The sequence below is a fragment of the Sus scrofa genome, chromosome 8 (assembly GCF_054392235.1).
Source record: "Sus scrofa isolate SSC_HxYL_T2T_F1_AM1 chromosome 8, Sscrofa_HxYL_maternal_Yorkshire_Landrace_v2.0, whole genome shotgun sequence".
In the NCBI taxonomy this organism is placed as follows: domain Eukaryota; kingdom Metazoa; phylum Chordata; class Mammalia; order Artiodactyla; family Suidae; genus Sus; species Sus scrofa.
The window spans coordinates 141,768,274-141,788,007 of record NC_139390.1 but is presented as its reverse complement, the minus strand read 5'-3'; the positions used below and the strand labels follow the sequence as shown (position 1 = coordinate 141,788,007).

Below are 19,734 nucleotides of genomic sequence, written 5' to 3'. Positions count from 1 at the left end.
GGAATCCGGGAGTCAGCCTAGACTCTCCCGACCCTGACACGCTGACATCTGTCATTAGGTGGCTTGGGTTTTTTTTTTGGCCTCACCCACAACATAAAAAAGTGCCTGGGCCAGAGGCTGAATCTGAGCGTAGCTTCGACCTACATGGTAAAGCCAGATCCTTGAACTCACTGCACGGGGCCAGGGATTGAACCCCCATCTCTGCGCCAGTAGGTGCTTAACCACTCCCCAACGCAGCAGGAACTCCCCAGCGTTATGCCTTAAATCGCCGTTAACACATCTCCTCTCCCTAGCCCCTTAGAGACTAGTCTAGCTCCAACCTGAAGTACTATAATAATCTAATTCAGTGATTCTCTACGGTAGCCTACACTTCAGAATTTTAAAATATTAAATCTAATACCTAGGGCCCAGCCTAAAAACGGATTTAAATGGGGTCAGGTAGGGCCAGCCATGAGTTTTTCAAGAGATCCCCAGGTGCTTCCAAAGTGCGGGCAAGGTTGAGATTAAGTAACCTAACTGGTCTCTCCCAGAATCCAAGCATACCTTCCTGCACACTACCTTTCATTATGCTACAGAGTCATCTTTTTAAAAATAGAAATCTCATATTATCCTAAAGCAGTTGTTTTCAACCTAGGCTACCCATTAGAGTCACTTTAGAGAGCTTCAAAACATCCTAACACCAGGCCAAATGCCAGACCAACTAAAACAGAGTCTTTGGGAATAAGAACCAGGCACTGCTGTTCATGAAAGCTCCCCAGGTGATTTCAAAGTGAAGACAAGGTTGCCAACCACTGTCCTGGAAGCAGGGGGAAGTCAGAGGCCTTAAGAACCGTAACGGCCAACCCCCCTGAGGATAATGAGATCTTCCATCTAAACTTAGCATCCTTGGCTCTCACGCCACCAGAGCAATGTCGTTCCCCGAAAGGGCCATGCTTTCACACTTTCGTGTAAAGCACGACTTCAATCCAGAAAGTGCCTATGCTCAACCACAGCTGAAGCCCAAACCACCTCTTAGGTTAAGACTTTTCAAGAGTAGGATCCTTCGTAGGAGCCTCCCTGACACACAGCAGAGCTCATCCATCTATGACCATTAGGATTCTGTAGGGCAATTCTTTTTTTTATTGTTGTCTTTTTATGGCCACACCTGCTGCATATGGAGGTTCCCAGGCTAGGGGATGAATCAGAGCTCTAGCTGCCAGCCTACACCACAGCCACAGCAACACCAGATCCAAGCCATGCCTGTGACCTACGCCACAGCTCACGGCAACACTGGATCCTTAACCCACTGATCGAGGCCAGGGATCGAACCCGCAACCTCATGGTTCCTAGTGGGATTTGTTAACCTCTGAGCCATGACAGGAACTCCCAGCAGGACAATTCTTAATGTTTAGCTTTTCTACTGAACTCCCTGAAATTAAAAATGTACCTTATTCATGCTTTATCTGCAGTGCTTGTAGCACACAGCGAGCACTCAAATATCTATCAAATGCATTCCACTTAGGTAAAAAATCATCTGTATTTATTATGCAGGTCGAATCCCATTTTAATAAACTATAACAGACATCATGTTTATACATTATATTCAAGTCTCAAAACAAAAACCAACAGCTAGACTTTCTTAAAATGTAAGGCAAACATTTAATGTTTGTTCTATTTATGAACAGTAACAAATTAAGGGAAAAGGCAGGTATACAGGACAATGTGTTTCCAGAATTGCAAGGGTGGCACCTTACAGAATAATGATGCTGGGCTTTCCACCTGAGTATCTCCTTTAAAACATACTTTTTTCTAAAACGTTTTGCTGGTATAATGACATCTGTATGTTTTAGGAAAGTGAGCTAAGACTATTTACTTGACCTGAAATGACAGGTGCTTTGCCTCCTTAAAATGAAAACAAATTACGAAAAGCTTTCAAATGCTTTGAATCAACTCTGTTAAACCTAAAATACTCTGATAATACGGTTACCAGCCTCTGATGACAATTTCTAGTACTCTGGATACTCTGTTACTGGCAAAAGCTCAGCTCTCCATAAAATTCAGGACAGCTCAGGCAGAAGACACCAAGCATTTTGTTTTTTAACCTTTTCTATTTACAGAGTCACTATACACGGGACTGACCCAAAGACAATAATTTTGCACAAATATTAACTGAACACCAACATAACGTACCTCATTCAAAAGGTTTATGCTGTGCCCACATTCACATGGGCCATGAGAATCATCTTAGCATGCAGTGATTGCTTTGTTACTGTGCACTTAGAGGTAAGTTTTTAATGCCATATGTCCTTGATTACTAATGTGGCATTCACCGAAGTTCTATTAATTGTTTGGGAATATACTGAAACTGAAGGACCTCAAGTGACTAGTAAAAAAATAACGTCATGAATCACACTTTTTTTTTTTACCTTATTTGGCGATTTCAAAGGTGAGATGGCTATTTTATTTGGTGTCTGTGTTGTAGAATTTAAAGTCGATCCAATAACACCACTTTCAGATATTGTTATGGTCTTGGATGGAGTCCCAGGAGTAGACTGTGAAAGAACCCTACCTGCAAACGAGAGGCAGGACGTCAGTTTGACTTCTTTCGGTCACAGTATAAAATGTATGTTACGATGCTTCACACCCACAAGGAGGGCGGTATATGTGTTTGATATTTCACATGTAGTCACCTAGGAACCGAACACTTCAGTAGGTCTAACGAATTACGGGGAACCCAGGCAGAAGGAAGCAAAACAATGCTTCGTAGTAACACTTAGTGTCTTAATACCATTTTATTACAGTCCACGGAAACACTTCTGCTCACTTTCTCACCAGTACTGGTAAGTTATATCTATCAGAAAATGGGCTCAGGACAATTGAGCTGTCCTGTGTAGCACAGCTGCTCAAAGTCAGGATTTGAATCCAAGTCTTAAAACGTCAATCTCTGTTCTCCACTACACCTCAGCTGTCTTCTAATTTGAACTTAAACCATCCAGGACACAATTGAAGTCCACACCTACAAAAGAGATAGTTATTGGACTAACTTAAACACTCTCCGGTTTAATACTGTCTGGTTTTAGACTGCCAAGCGGGGGGGGGGGGGGGGGGGGGCAGGGAATCTAGCTGTCCTGGCCAGATACCAACAGGAATACTATGTTCCCGTCTGGAAATACCCTTCAGGAACAACACAGAAAAACCACAGTGCAGCTGGATGGCTTAGAGAAATACGAAGACCTGACGGAGCTCCAAATTCCATTCTGGTGCCAACCGCCCCTCCCACCACCCCAATTCTGGGCACTCGGTAGGACTGCACTTCCTACCTCTCCCGCTCCTGTGGTTAGATTGGGGCCGGATGACGAGCTCTGGCCAATAAATGAGGAGAAGGGAAGTGTGTCCTCTTGGGGTCAGAACACTTACTGCCTACGCAAGACCTTCCGAAGCTCTCTTCTCTGCCACATCTGAGAGGTGGCTCCTCTGCCAGCGTGGGTCCTTGAGTGACTATGATGAGAAGAGCCCCCTTTCTAACCCACAACAGACATGCAGGTAATTATGAAATAGGAATAAAAATAAAAGTTGGGTTTTTTGTTTGTTTTTTTGTCTCTTCAGGGCCGCACCTGCGGCATATGGAGGTTCCCAGGCTAGGGGTCGAATCGGAGCTACAGCTGCCGGCCTACACCACAGCCACAGCAACGCTGGATCAGAGCCTCATCCGCAACCTACACCACAGCTCATGGCAACGCCGGATCCTTAACCCACTGAGCAAGGTCAGGGATCGAACCCGCAACCTCATGGTTCCTAGTCGGATTCGTTTCTGCTGAGCCATGACGGGAACTCCAAAAGTTGGGTTTTTTTCATTTCTGAGATTTGGAGACTGTCTGTTATGGCAGAAAACCAAAATTATCCTGACCGATCCAGCTGACAAGGTGAAGTCCCAGAACTAATCTGTATCATCAGATGCACAGCACTAATACACAGAAACAGAAAATCTTCTGTTTAGTAGTAAAAATGAACTTCTAACAAAAATTTCCAAGTTGAAGCAACTGTTTCAATATGGGTGAGTTTCTACTCACTGTAGGTGTTTCAACAGATGCTAGATAATCGAATCCACTAGCTAAAGAGGAAACCCAGACACTCAAGAAACAGAGAAGTTAGATAGCTGAATTATCTCTAAAATACCCTCCAACCTAGAGATGCTATGATTTAACTTACAAGATACAGTTAGAGATGAAAGAGAGAGGGAGAAAGGAAGAGAAAAAAAAAAGAAGGGACTTTCCTTCACAAATAGAGAACTAGCTTGTAAGAGTTTTAGGCTGTTTTTTCTAATAACAATGCAGCAGCATATATACATACTTTCTTTTTTTAAAGGTGAATCGAGTTTTATTTGACAGTTACAAATTTAAAAAACATTTTAAGTATGTTTTTCAATTTTTTGTAGTACATGAATACCTTCTATACTATTGACGTTTTCCTTAATGAATTTCAGCTGAGAATTCTGCTTTTTTTCAGTCTGAATTACATCATAACTAAGTCAATTCTATACAAACTAAATGGATCTATATCATACATTTTTAGGGGCCCACCCTCAAGTGCTGAGCCTGCCTGAACCAACATTTGTCTGTTCTGGTCTCTGAAAGTAATGTATGTGGGATTAGGCCTAAAAACCCAACAACAATTATGTCAAGAAAAGAAATTACCAATAAAAAGACACTTTCATAAAGTCCTCATTATTTATCATTATTACTACAATGTCCTGTTTGTTAAGCATTACATGTATTTCAGAAAACATGCAGATAAAAAATCCTCAATTCCCGAGGGTAACTGATACCAGAAAAAAGGGCACTTAAAGTGAATTACATTTAAAACAAGGACAAAAATATCACTGCAAAAAAAAAAAAAAAAAAAAAAAAAAACCCTAGGAGTTCCCATCGTGGCGCAGCACAAACCGACTATGAGGTTTCGGGTTCGATCCCTGGCCTCGTTCAGTGGGTTAAGGATCCGGTGCTGCTGTGAGCTGCGGTGTAGGTCACAGATGCAGCTTGGATCTGACAATGCTGTGGCTGTGGTGTAGGCTGGTGGTTACAGCTCCAACTGGACCCGTAGCCTGGAAACCTCCATATGCTGAGGGTGCAGCCCTAAAAAGACCAAAAAAAAAAAAAAAAACCTACAAACTTTTTTGGCTTATGTTTAACAAAAATTCGGTTTATAAGGACAACTGTACTATCTCTTAGAATGAACTGTGGTACTGGGGAAGAGGGACTCTTCTGAAATTTGTACGACAGCATATAATACAATGCACAGACCATTCCTGCCAAAATATTCCAGGAGTTCATCAATTTTCCCAAGAACTCTCTATAGCCTTCAAAACTCAAAGTCATTCTTTTTGAAGGGCCATTTCTTTCTCATCCAGGTAGCACTTCTCCTGATTAATCTCCAAATCCCTGTTTAATTGGCTCTGCAAGACCAATTCAAGAAAGCATCCAAGTTATACAGTTTTACCTTGAAATCAATTTGTAAGGCATTTTCTACTCCACAGTTAGGTATTCTCCAAGAATCAAAAGAATATATAATCCAAAAAGATACAGATGGGACAGCTTGGGGGCAGGGAGCCAGCTTATCTAAATGAGGACTAATTCTATGAGAGATTAATTCATTAGTGAATATTTTCACACGGATGAAGTTTGCTCTGCTACAGCAGTCTTACACCTTAGCTGCTCCGGCCATGAGGATTCTGTACCTCATTTAACCTTCTCAAAAGTCGTGTGAAGTGATTGGTACAGAAATAAATACAGTGAACAGAAAACACAATTATCCAAAATCACAGAGACAAACCAGTGCAAGAGCCATGACCAAAATCCAAGTTCCTAGTAGCTCCTCCGTACACCACACTGCCTCCATCGCGCTGACATTCCCACAACCATACACATCCACGGAACCACAACTACGTGCTAGAGTCACAAAGAGCCAGTCATAAATGGACAGATGCTGTATGATTCCACTTACACAGAAGAGTCAAACTGATGGAGAAGAATGCTTCTGCTAGGGGCTTGGGCGAAGAAGGAACTGGGAAGTTATTACTGTTTAATGGGTACAGAGATTTAGCTTTGCAAGGTGAAAAAAATCCTAGAGATGGACAGTGGTGATGGTTGCACAGAATGTGAATGTTCCCATCGTGGCTCAGTGGTAACAAATCCAACTCGCATCCACAAGGCTGTGGGTTCGATCCCTGGCCCTGCTCAGTGGGTTAAGGCTCCGATGTCGCCATGAGTGTGGGTGGGGTAGGTTGAAGAGGCAGCTCGGATCCAGGGTTGCTGTGGCTGTTCCGGAGGCCTGGGAGCTACAGTTCCAATCTGACCCCTAGCCTGGGAACATCCACGTGCTACAGGTGCAGTCCTAAAATAAATATATAACTAAGTAAATGGTTAAAAATGGTCAACTTTATGTCATATGTATATATAACCACAATTTTTTAAATTAATTAATTAGTTTTTAAAAAATAGATGGCAAACAAAATCCAAAAAATACTATTAAGAAAACTCTTAAGTGTTGTATGGGAGACAGACAAGAAAACTAAGTATGATAAAACTGTAACTAATAGAAATGTTAAAGCCAGTGTGAAATTTAACAGAAGTCTAATTAAAATAAAGTTAAATATTTGGTATAACAAAGTTCTATGGAAATATATAGGAGATTGTCAGAGAAAGAGTATATAACTCAACCTGGGCATCAAAAATTTCCAAGATGGGGGAGAAAATACAAAGTAAAATGATGAGTCAGCCAAGAGGAAAGCGAAAAAAGGCACTTCAGGTAAAAGCAACAGTGCCAAGAGCCTGAGGTTTGAGAGAACACGGTCCATTGGGTGACCTCTTAAAATAAGTTACATCGGTGGGTCTGGAGCTGATAGGAGCTGAAAGTGAAAAAGGTACGTACGAGACCATAAATGATTTTAATGCTAAAAAAGCTTGGCATCTGAACTTACTCCTGACAGATTAAGGCCAAGAAATGGATATGGCAAAGAAAACTTTCAGCAAGGAAAGATGAGATTTGCATTTTAGAAAAATTAATTTTATACAAACACTAAGTTCGTCTTGACTAAAAGACAGAAAAAGATATCCATCTTCCATGAGAAGCTCAAAAATCATTAAAAAGCAATCTAAATGTAATTTGAGAGATCATTAGCTGCAATATAAAGATAATGGAAGCTCCTTGGAATAAGACAATTCAACAAGAGAGCTACTTTGTTGGTTTAAAATTTGACTTACATGAACTTAAAAGGTTATAAAATACTAGTTAACAGTAGGAATTATCCTTCCAAACTGAACTTAATGCCAACATCTCTAGTGAAATTTAATAGAGTCCATGTCTATGCATTTGGGGAAGGCTAATAAGTCTGTCTGCAAGTCAAAGGTGAAGCCATGATTTGCGTGCAACACTGCAAATGACCCAAAGACCAAGCAATGATATCCACTACAGTCGAATGGAAGAGAGGTGAAATCTTTTTTTTTTCTTTCTTTTCCTTTTTTGGCCCCCTCTCAGAATATGGAGTTCCCAGGCCAGAGATCAGATCTGAGCGGCAGCTGTGACCAACACAGCAGCTGCGGCAACCCCAGATCTTTTAGCCCACTGTGCCGCGTGGAGAACCAAACCTGCATCCTGGCGCTGCAGAGACGCTGCCCATCCCACTGCACCCCAGAAGGAACTCGGAGAGGTGAAATCTTGACATTACCAAACATTCAGATGCGTTTGCAAAACCACAATTATTTAGCATACAATTTAACCCCCCATAATCAAAAGTTTCAAGGGACTCTCTCAAACCCAAAACAGTAAGGAACTGCTTGCTGCACTACACTGAGACAGTCTTTCTAGGTAACCAACACCCACCCAACTTCCCAAGAGACAAGAGGTGCCTTTATCCTCAGCATATCCAAGCCTTACTCACTTTCAGTCAACTAAAGCCCATTTCTTGAAGCAGCTCCAAATCCAAACCCTTTCCAATTTTTCCTCTGGAGCCATACCTACCCTCCCATGTCAGCCCTCAAAACACAAGCATCCCACGTCACCCACATCTCCTCTGAAGGCCAAAGCAGAACATTCGCTCACCCCACACTGCCCTCAACTACACTCTCCCCAGGCCTTCTCTCACTTGCTAAAAAGAGAAGCCTCCCCATATAATCCAAAGCCTCAAGAAAATGATTCACTGCCACTGCCTTCAGAGGAGCCTACTGTTATACTGCCTGTAAATTTATCAGAGAGTAGTAGGTGGTTTTAATACATATCCCAGAGATGGTTAGTTAACATTGTAAGTGCCTTCATCAAGAATACACATTCTAGGGAGTTCCTATCATGGCACAGCAGAAACGAATCCGACTAGGAACCATGAGGTTGCGGGTTCAATCCCTGTCCTCACTCAGTGGGTTAAGGATCCGGCGCTGCTGTGAGCTGTGGTGTAGGTTGCAGACGTGGCTCAGATCTGACGTGGCTGTGGTGTAGGCCAGCGGCTACAGCTCCAATTAGACCCCTAGCCTGGGGACTTCCATATGCCGAGGGTATGGCCCAAAAAAGACAAAAAGACAAAAAAAAAAAAAAAAAAAAAGAATACACATTCTAGGAATTCCCATTGTGGCTCAGCGGTAACAAATCTGACTAGCATCCATGAGGACGTGGGTTCAAGGTTTGATCCCTGGCCTCACTCAGTGGGCTAAGGATCCAGTGCTTCCATGAGCTGTGGTACAGGTTGCAGACACAGCTTGGATCCCGAGTGGCTCTGGCTGTGGTGTAGGCCGGCAGCTGTAGCTCTGATTCAACCCCTCACCTGGGAACGTCCATATGCTGCGGGTGCGGCCCTAAAAAGACAAAAAAGAAAAAGAAAAAAAAAAGAGCACATACTCTAGAAATGGTTAATTAGCACCTGACTGTCTCTAGTCAAAGTCTACCCCTCAGAGCTGCTTCCATTAGCTCCCAGCACAACAGAAACTAGAAGCAACCTCAGTAGTGAAAAGAGTAATGGGAGCGTGGTCTAAGTCAAAGGCCAGTCACCACGGCTGTGGAATTTTCCCTAGAAGTACTGAGGTGCTTGCCAGGCAAGAAGAAACAAGAGAAGGAGGCTTAACCAAGCCATTACGGAAAGCGAGTAAAAAGAATCAGTGCTTTTTGCAGGGAGCAATAAGGACGGGGCATCAACCCCATTTTGCACGAAGAAGAACCTGAGGACGCGAAGGGCTGATTACTAAAGAGAAAGGAGGTCAGAGATTTCCAAGTGAAAGACCGGCTGGATTGGAAGGATAAAGGCAGGTAAGCTAGAATAATAAAAAGAAATACTCAGAGTCAATATTTCTGAAGTGTTACTGGTGATGACGAATTTTAAAGTATACAAAAAAAATTTTTAATTAAAAAAAAGGAAAAAAATGTTTAAAGTATGTAATAAAAGAGAATTTGGCCAGGCTAAGGAATTTGCTGATAAAAGTAATTCAACTAAAATCCTGTTATCACTTAAGTAATTATTAGCTTTGTGACAATTTTCTATGATAAAGAACTGCATACAAAACACACAAAAATACTGAAAAACTGAAACAGAAACCATGAGATACTCTTCACATGCATTCCTTTAAACCTACGCGCCTTAGCACATGTGCGCCCTAGAGACAAACTGCATGGATTCAAATCCCAACTTTGGCCGTTTACTAGCTGAGGGTCTCCGCTTCCACACTTGCACAACAGGGACTTCGTAGTTCAGTCCTCACAGGATCCCGAGGATTACATATGCGGTCATGTGCAAAGAGCTGACACGCCTATAGCCAGCACGATGTAAATGTTAGCTACTTTCCAGGTAAAATTATGCCAAAAACTGCAAAGATTAAAGTAATGGATTGATTTTCAGATACAGCGTTTTGCTTGGAGTACACATTTAATAAGTGTGACACTTCTTATTAACCAGTTTGGTTTATAGCAATAAACACTCAAACATTTCAAGGTGGTAGAATAGCCTTTTTTAAACCTAAGAGGAAGGTAAATGTTTAGCTTAACAAACTATAAAGAAATATAACCTGCAATGACTGGTGGTGATACTTGAGTTGTCTGTCCTGTAACTGCTTTACTATTAATTGGTTTTGCAAAGATCAGCTTCGTGATTACTGGGCCAGAGGTTGGTGTTCGAGGCTTCTTAGCGATCTGAAATATATAAATAACTATGAAGACCGTTGTTTCTATGAAACACCTACTCAATCACAATTATACACGACTGATACACAGAAGCCCATGTGACATGAGCTCATTTAGCAAAACATCTAAGTATTAATGTTAAAATCACTTAAAATGCAGCCATTCCTCAAAATACTACTACAATCACATCCTAAACCATTATATCATAATACCTTCGGACTTTATCATAACTCTTGAGTCTCTGGAACATATGCATATAATGAAAACCAAATTAAATTTCAAACTAATGTTTTATACTCAGTAATAATGTTTAATAATAATGAAACACAAATATGGCACAGCAATATTCTTTTCCCAATAACAATTATTCAGTAATAAAAAGATGGAGTAGAGTAAGTTCAGAAAGTGTGGTGCAAATGAGAAGGCCACCTGTAAATATAATTTCATTGGCCCCTGGAAGCAAAATATATAGATACACATTAAAGACAGACTTTTACCTTCAATTTTAGATCTACATCAGGGGCAGATAAAAGAGGAACTGATCAAGTTAATGCCCTAGGATAAAGAGAGACAAGTTTGGCCAAAGAAAGGCTATTCTGAAGGTGAAGCCTCGGAAGTATTCTTTACTAAAATATGATTTACTAGACTAGAAATTCCTTGAAAGGAGAGTCTACGTTTTCTTCACCTCTGATCTTACCTTACATACAGTACCCTGTTGCCCTGAACTAAAATTCTCTACAAGTCAAGGAAGGTGGAGTTACCAATGTTTCTATATTGAAATTATGAACATACGCAAAGACATAATAGCTTTTTCTAAAAGTCAGAAGCAGAAATTTAGCAACAATAAAAATCATAGGCTTTCACAAACAGGAAGAACATGAAACATTAATCTTATCTTTGGCAGATATGAAAATGGAGGCCCTGAAAATACTAGTTATTATCGGAAATAACAACTAAAAATTAATAAACACGACCAACGTGAATGACAAAATACCAGGAGCTGTAATAAATCACACAACTAGGTAAGTATCAGCTTTATGCTTTAACTATAAATTAAACTTAATAACACACTTTCTCGCACTTAGAATATATTACTTTCTTACACTCAGAACATATTACTGACAAAGCAAAATGCAAAGGAAAGACAAACCATCTTGTTAAAAAAAAACAAAACAAGGATATCCATTATTATATTAAAAACACTCAGCTGGCAAAACTCTGATACAACCAAATAATCCACAATTGTACTTTTAATTATTCTTATTATTTTTAACAGTTATTTCCCCAATACAATTTTTTTTTACTGTACAGCATGGTAGTACTTTTAAAAACTGAAGCAACTTGGGAGACATAAAGGGAAAATATTTCCCAAGTGTATTTACAGACCTAAAACTCTAAGTTAGAATATATTATCTATTAACTCAGTATCTTAAGAATCTCAAGAGGTAGAGGTATTAATATTCTTGGAAATCCATGTCTTGCAATAAATAATCCTAGTTATCAAGACGGGGAACTTAAAAGTATTTCCCCATTTTAACTGATTTTCACAATCATATGACTATATGAATACTTACCAATCAGGACAAAAATATAAACAATACAACCAAAAACACATTAAGTATTCCAACGAACAATCTCAACTTCTTTAGTGGACCATTGCTAACAATAAGGAGTTCTAGGAGTTCCTGTCATGGCTCGGCAGTAACGAATCCAACCAGCATCCCTGAGGACTCAGGTTCGATCCCTGGCCCAGCTCAGTGGGTTAAGGATCCCGGCGTTGGCGTGAGCTGTGGTGTAAGTCAGAGACGCAGCTCGGATCCCTGCGTTGCTGTAGCTGTGGCCTAGGCCAGTAGCTACAGCTCCAATTTTGACCCCTAGCCTTGGGAACTTCCATATGCTGCAGGCGCAGCCCTAAAAAAAAAAAGTTCTGTTCTGTTAAGGAATCATGCTTTTTGCATTATGATTCTAAACTACCCCAGAACAAATTATTAAGTAACAGAGCATAAAGATCATTTTTAAATAAATTTATCTAATCAGCAGATTAAGACAAAAATGAATCAGAAAAGGAAATTTACAAATAAGATTGCCAAATATGTAATCAAATAATACATGCAGGTAATCTGTGTTATACAGATTCAGCAACTATATAACACAGTACCAAAAACCGTAAGAAGTTACGCCGTTCCAGACTGCTAGTTACTTATCACTCGTATGTGTTATGCACCGGAAACATGGGCAAGTGTTTATCTGTAATTAAGTGTAACTGTCCCTCTGCTCCTCCTCTAGCCTCACGTGACGTCACCTCTTCCCTTCATTTCTCAAGGTGGGGCTCCTGCTCGCACCCTTTCCTGGTGTCCACACCCGAAGAGTTTCAATACTGCTACTGAGGACCGTCTGGGCAAAAAAATCAGAGAATCACACACAGCATGTAATGCTAAACCAAATATTCTGGAGCCTAAATTGGATACAGATAGATGTGGTGTAGCTTTTTGTATGTTTTTTCTGGGTTTCAGAGCTTTGTAGACTACTCTGGCTGGACTGGACGAGTAGAACAGTATGCTAAAGGGGGTTCTTTTGTGTTTCTTTTGTTTTGTTTTAAATAGAAGTCCTTTCTAAATAAAGAGCATCAGATTTTATAAAATAACATGACAAAGGAAGTGATAAGATTTAAACCCCAGTCTTTGTCTTCACGTTGGTATTCAGGGGATTATAGCAGAAAACTAGTGGATACGAGTAAACGCGTCTTGGAAGAGTAGGCACACATGGCTTTTAGGAATGGACAAAAACCCATTTCGATGTGGATCAGCAGTAGCTTGTGACATGGTCATGATCCTATCCCCAAACCCAGATAAACTCGGGTAAGCCAATCAAAACAAGTTCCAAAACTGGTCAAAAAAGCAAGGGGAGGACAAGGTGCCTGATGGTGAGCGGGCATCTCACTCCAGAGATCCTCAGTACAGACGTAAAAGGAAGTCAGAGGTGAGGGAGCATGATGACGAGCAGGAAAAAAGGAGCACCCCATCTTCAACGGCGGCAGAGGGAACACGGGGCAAACTACAACGTGTGAAAAATCTTAAGGTCTTAACTAAAAGGCCCATGAAAAATAAGCTTCTAATTATTTTGCCAACATGGTAACTAAAACATCTGAGACTGGTCAGTGCCCCAAACCTTCCTACTTCCTTACATACCTGCTACATGAGGTCTCTAACTCATGCCTTCTCCTTTTCTCTACAAGCCAGCTCTTTCCAACAGGAAAGGCATTTGTGTTCCCTGGTCTTGAGTGGATCACTGTCTTTCCAAGAGCAGTGGTGACTGTCTGGGCATGAAAAATGGGGGACCTCTTAATGTATGTTCTGGAAACCTTCTCTCTCAAGGTCTTACACCAACAACGTGGACCGTTCTGAAGGATCATCAGCATGTGGAGAACTAAACCAAGTCATTATCGTTCCCTGTATGTCGCATTATGACCAACAGCCATCTTGCAGCTAAAGTCAAAAACTCAGAGAAAGTAAGGAGCGGATCCAAAGTTCCACAGCTGGGAGCGTGGCAGAGAAGCAACTTAAATTCAGTGGGTCCAATTCTAAACCTCCCATCACACGGCACTGCCTTTCCACACTGCAAACACGAGTGATGCAACGGACAGTAAATTCCAAAGACGAGACACACACCGGCTGGTCTGTACTATTACTGGCTCCAAGGGTTTCTCAGAGCAGCAAGTTTTCCTAGACTTCGGCCATCTGTTAACTGAAAATATCGTGTCTGAATGATTTTTTGACAGCCCAGCAGCAACCCTGGCATCTTTATACCAGCAGAACATCCTTGTACTCAAACTACTACTGAGAATAAAATGTGTTTTTAAATGAGTAGAAAGCTATAAATACACTAATTTGGAATTTGACCAAAATTTAGCTCTAAGTTCTCTGGCAGAAATTTCCAAAAGCATTAGACATATAAAACTTTACAAAAAAACCCACACAATTACTAAAAGCAACATTCAAAAGAATTCAGTAACAACTATGCATTTCACCACCCTACACACACAACTATGAATCAGTTTATGTTTAACATGCATTTTAATTAGTAAGCCCCCTTTTTTTTTTTACCTGTACTGTTTTTAACTGTTGGGTCTGTAACACAGAGGGCTGAGTTGTAGTATTAATCAGTTGACTTCCTGGGGTCAATGCTGAGACACCAATGACAGGTTTCACCTCTGGCCTCCCTCCAATGGTAACTACTTTAATTTGCTGCGGTGGTAGCTTAGCATCTCCTGACTGGGCCTGAGTTGTAACTTTCTGAGCCTGGGGTTGGCTATGGGGTAGTGCTAAAACAATTGGTGAACCAGACTTGCCCAAAGTTGTTAAAATTAACTTCTGTCCATCTGGTTTAAGGGTCTGATTGCCAAGTTTAAGATCAGATGTCTGTGATACTTTGTTTAAAATAATCTGATTGGCTGATATAGTCACAGGAGTCTGAGCACCAAGTTTGTGAAGGCCACTTGGAAACGCTGGTTTCACTGTGGTATTAGAATCTGCTTTAGTAACTGTGGAATTCACTGCCACTTGGCTAGTGTGGTTACTGTACACTGTGATTGGCTCCGTGGAAATGGGCGTGGCTGCAGAGTCACCAGTAGAATTTATGTTGACAATTTCTTCCAGTTCTGTCTCCATGGGAAGTGGGGATGAAACAATAACAGCCTCAATACTATCCTCATCCACTAAAGTTATACCAGTGTCCATTATCTCCTCTGGAAGCAAGCTATTCACCTCGGCTGGCACCACCTCCATGGTCGCTCTCCTGCTAGAAAGCTGATCAGGCACTGCAAGAAAAGGGGAGAAAGGAATACATCACCAAGTGTCAAAACCAACTCAAAAGAAGAAACAATTACTCACGAACAATGCAAACGACAAACCAAGATTTTTTACTGATGTGCAGCTGAATAAAGGATGTTCCTGACGCATATTTGGGTTAAGCCACTTTAACAAATCCTCAACCTTAAAGAAATATAAGTCATATGACACACAAAACTAGAAGCAAACGTTCTCATTTGCCATGTCTCAGTTCAGAAGTATACTGCATCCAGGCAACTCTAAGTCACATAATTATAGGAAACTCTTTTCTAATTCTTGCTTATAAAACCTTTTAATCTTTGACATGTCTGATCATCTTGTTATTTTGTTTCCTGACAGACTTGGAAACTGCTGATTCGCACAAGGAAATAAAAATTTGAATATAAACAGGTATTAGGAAATATCTTCATATTTCCAGTAAGCAAGGTCCCAAAATGAGAGTACTGTACCATTTATAAAAATCCACTAAATTCTCTAATGTTAAAGGAGCTTTTCTAGCACAACCCATCTCGGTAAATGTAGATCAAATGACTTATTTGTTCCAAGTTTGATCAAGTAGCTTCCTACTAAAGAAATCTTTACTTGGAAAGAAGACTGTCAAACCCCCTCAGCCATTTAAAATGTCAAAAAGGGAACCATTTACAAAGTATACGGCCAGTCCTCATAAAGAGAAAAAGAAGTAACAATGAAGACGATTACAAACAAATCAGAACTGTGATGCTTTCAGCCAAAGCTCCTGCAGAAATTCCAATAAAGGAGTCGGGGCCATTATCCTCACACATTAAAGGCAGTACATCACGAGCGACAAAACAGTAGTAAGTTCTGGGAGTTCCCGTCGTGGCGCAGTGGTTAACGAATCCGACTAGGAACCATGAGGTTGCGGGTTCGGTCCCTGCCCTTGCTCAGTGGGTTGACGATCCGGCGTTGCCGTGAGCTGTGGTGTAGGTTGCAGACGCGGCTAGGATCCCGCGTTGCTGTGGCTCTGGTGTAGGCCGGTGGCTACAGCTCCGATTCGACCCCTAGCCTGGGAACCTCCATATGCCGCGGGAGCGGCCCAAGAAATAGCAACAGCAACAACAACAACAAAAGACAAAAAAGACAAAAAAAAAAAAAAAAAAAAAAAAAAACAGTAGTAAGTTCTTTGTCCAGAGAACATCAAAGGTACATAGGACACTAATCAGTAATTCTTTCTTATTCCTCTTTTAAAATATATAAAAATCCAATACCCATTACAAGATCAACAGGAGTTCCCGTAGTGGTCAGGGGTAACGAACCCAACTAGTTTCCATGAGGACGCAGGTTCGATCCCTGGCCTCGCTCAGTGGGTTAAGAATCTGGTGTTTCTGTGAGCTGTGGTGTAGGTCACAGATGCAGCTCCAATCTGACATTGGTGTGGCTGTGGTTGTGGTGTAGGCCGGCAGCTGCAGCTCCACTTTGACCCCCAGCCTGGGAACCTCTATATGCCATGGGTGCAGCCCTAAAAAAATTAAAAAAAATTTGTTTTAATTAAAAAAAAATTTGAGTAACAAATATCAATAGCAAATTATAATTATTAGCATCAACAAATACTAATACTGGGGAGTTGCTGTCGTGGCACAGTGGAAATACGACTAGGAACCATTGAGGTTGCGGGTTCAATCCCTGGCATTGCTCAGTGAGTTAAGAATCCGGCGTTGCTGTGAGCTGTGGTGTAGGTCACAGATGTAGCTCAGATCCCAGGTTGCTGTGGCTCTGGCATAGGCCTGCAGCTATAGCTCCAAATGGACCCCTAGCCTGGGAACCCCCATTTGCCGCAGGTGCAGCCCTAAAGAGACACATGCAAAAAAAAAAAAAAAAAGATCAAAAAAAAAATATATACCATAATGTATTCATTCATCTGTGGATGGACATTTGGAATGTTTCCAGTTTGGGACTATCATAAGTAGTAATACTATAAACATTCAGGTTTGGAGTTCCCAGGTGGCTCAACAGGTTAAGGATCTGGCACTGGCACTGCTATGGCTCTGGTTATTACTGTGATATGGGTTTGATCCCTGGCCTGGGAACTTCTGCATGCCTTGGGCTCAGGGAAAAAAATAAATAAAAGTTCAGATTTTTTTAATGTATAGATATTTTCATTTCTTTTGAATAAGTACCTAGAAATGAACTTCCTGGATCATGAGGTAAGTTTATTTTTAATTTTGCATGAAATTGCAAACTATTTCCCAACTTGGCTGTACCATTTTATACACCTAGCAGCAATGTATGAGAGTTCCGGTTACTCCACATTCTCACCAACAATTAGTTTTGTTAGTCTTTTGAACTTTAGCCATTCTAGTGGGTATGAAGGGACATTTCCCTATGGTTTTAATGTGCAATTCCCACATGACTAAGGATGCTGAGCATCTTTTCATATGAACATTGTCTATTTGTCTATCTTCTTTTAAAAAGTGCCTCGTTAGGAAACCATTAAAAAAAAAAAACACGAAAAGACAACCTACGGAATGGGAATAAAAAGTTACAAACGATGGAGTGAACAAGGGCTTAATCTTTAAGATACACAAATAACTCACACAACTCAACAGCAGAAAACAAACAACCCAATTGAAAAACGGGCAGAAGACCTAAACAGACATTTCTCCAAGGAAGACACAAAGAGGGCCAGCAGGCACATGAAAAAAAAAAGTTCAACATTACTAATTAATAGAGAAATGCGACTCAAAACTACAATAAGGTATCACCTCACACTGGTCAGAATGGCCATCATTAATAAGTCTCAAATAACAAATGCTGGAGAAGGTGTGGAGAAAAGGGAACCCTCCCACACTGTTGGTGGGAATGTAAGTTGGTACAAGTACTATGGAGAACAGTAAGGAGGTTCCTCGGAAAACTGAATATAGAACTACCATATGAACCAGCAATCCCACTCCTGCGCATACAACCAGACAAAACTATAATTCAAAAAGACTTATGCACCCATACATTCATGGGAGCATTATTCACAATACCCAAGACAGATGAATGGATTAAGAAGATGTGGTACATATGTGCAATGGAATACTACTCAGCCATAAAAAAGAACAAAACAATGAATTTGCAGCAACATGAATGCAACTACAGATTCTCATACTAAGTGAAGCCAGAAAGAGAGAGGCAAATACTGTATGATATCACTTACACGTGGATTCTAAAATATGGCACAAATGAACCTACCTACAGAAACAGACTCACAGACATAGAGAACAGACTTGTGGTTACCAAGGCGGTGGGGGAAAGAGTGGGATGGACTGGAAGTTTGAGGTTAGTAGATGCAAACTGTTACATTTAGAACGGATAAGCAATGAGGTCCTACCACACAGCACGGGGAACTACACCCAGTCTCTTGGGATAGAACATGATGGAAGACAGTATGGGAAAAGGAATGTGGAGTTCCCGTCATGGCGCAGTGGTTAACAAATCTGACTGGGAACCATGAGGTTGCGGGTTCGGTCCCTGCCCTTGCTCAGTGGGTTAACGATCCGGCGTTGCCGTGAGCTGTGGTGTAGGCTGCAGACGCGGCTCAGATCCAGCGTTGCTGTGGCCCTGGTGTAGGCCAGCGGCTTCAGCTCCGATCAGACCCCTAGCCTGGGAACTTCCATATGCCGCGGGAGCGGCCCAAGAAATGGCAAAAAGACCAAAAAAAAAAAAAAAAAGAAAAGAAAAGGAATGTGTAGACTAGAGAGATGGATAGATAATCTGGGTCACTTTGCTGTATAGCAGAAATTGGCACAATAATGTAAATCAACTACACTTTAATTAAAAAAAATGGAGTCCCTGTTGTGGCTCAGCAGGTTAAGAACCCTATGTTGTGTCTGTGAGGATGCAGGTTTGATCCCTGGCCTTGCTCGGTGGGTTAAAGATCCAGCATTGCCGCAAGCTGCAGTGTAAGTCACAGATGTGGCTCAGATCTGGCATTGCTGTGGTTTTGGCGTAGGCTGGCAGCTACAGTCCCGATGTGACCCCTAGCCAAGGAACTTCCACATGCCTCGGGTGCAGCCTTTAAAAAAAAAAAAAAAAAAAAAAAGTGCCTTGTTGGAGTTCCTGCTGTGGAGCAGTGGGTTAAGAACTCAAGTGCAGCAGCTCGGATCACTTGGAAAGCACGGGTTCAATACCCAGCCTGGCTGAGTAGGTGAAAGGATCCAGCTTACTGCCACTGTAGCTGTGGCTTGGATTCAATCCCTGGCCTGGGAACTTCCATATATGCAGGCGTAGCCATTTAAAAAAAAAAAAAAAAGTGCATTGTTAAAGTCTTTTACCAATTTTTTAAAATACTGGATTTTTTAAAAAAAACCTTATTGAGTTGGACGAGTTATTTGTATATACTGCAAAATCATCAGTCACATTAACCTGCAGCTCAGAGGAATCACTAGGGTTTGGGGACCTCAAGGATGAGCACTTCTCTAGATGCAGCTCTTCCTGATCAGAATTCCCTCTGGCATTTACAAAACACCAGCACCAGTTATATTTGTCAATTTCAGCACCCACACTTGCAGCTCAAGGACACAGATTCTAATGTTCAATCCACCCAAATCTTCATTTCTGACACCATTTTCTCATCTTTGGGGACCCTTGACTCAGCAACTACAGTTTCACTGCCTTTCAGCTAAGGCCATGGAGTTGAGCAGAGAACAACCAAAGCACTATTCAGGCTACCTCTCAGCTCTGCCCCCAAATACTCATTACGAGGTGGCACACTGAAGGGCTCCTACTCCCCTGCCCCGCCACCTTGCCCACC

At 41.3% G+C, this 19,734-nt stretch overlaps 1 protein-coding gene and 1 long non-coding RNA gene across 15 annotated transcripts in view; one reads left to right on the top strand and one right to left on the bottom strand.

Moving 5' to 3' along the window:
• Positions 1 to 19,734, bottom strand: part of LIN54 (lin-54 DREAM MuvB core complex component) — a 67,341-nt gene that overhangs the window by 36,949 nt on the left and 10,658 nt on the right. For 4 of the 14 annotated variants that reach the window (XM_021101861.2, XM_021101863.2, XM_021101862.2 and 1 more), the window contains exons 2-4: positions 14,238 to 14,950; positions 10,020 to 10,143; positions 2,406 to 2,548 (exon numbers count right to left, since the gene is read on the bottom strand). In XM_021101861.2, the coding sequence (XP_020957520.1) occupies positions 2,406 to 2,548; positions 10,020 to 10,143; positions 14,238 to 14,918 (948 nt within the window). In that variant the 5' untranslated portion in view covers positions 14,919 to 14,950. The remainder of the gene's footprint in view (positions 1 to 2,405; positions 2,549 to 10,019; positions 10,144 to 14,237; positions 14,951 to 19,734) is intronic. The other 10 variants (XM_021101867.2, XM_021101870.2, XM_021101868.2 and 7 more) reach the window with 3 other exon arrangements.
• LOC146401102 (uncharacterized) lies at positions 3,357 to 13,277 on the top strand. Its single transcript, XR_014813499.1, has 3 exons — positions 3,357 to 3,522; positions 9,133 to 9,267; positions 11,039 to 13,277. It is a non-coding gene; the product is annotated as an uncharacterized LOC146401102 (long non-coding RNA).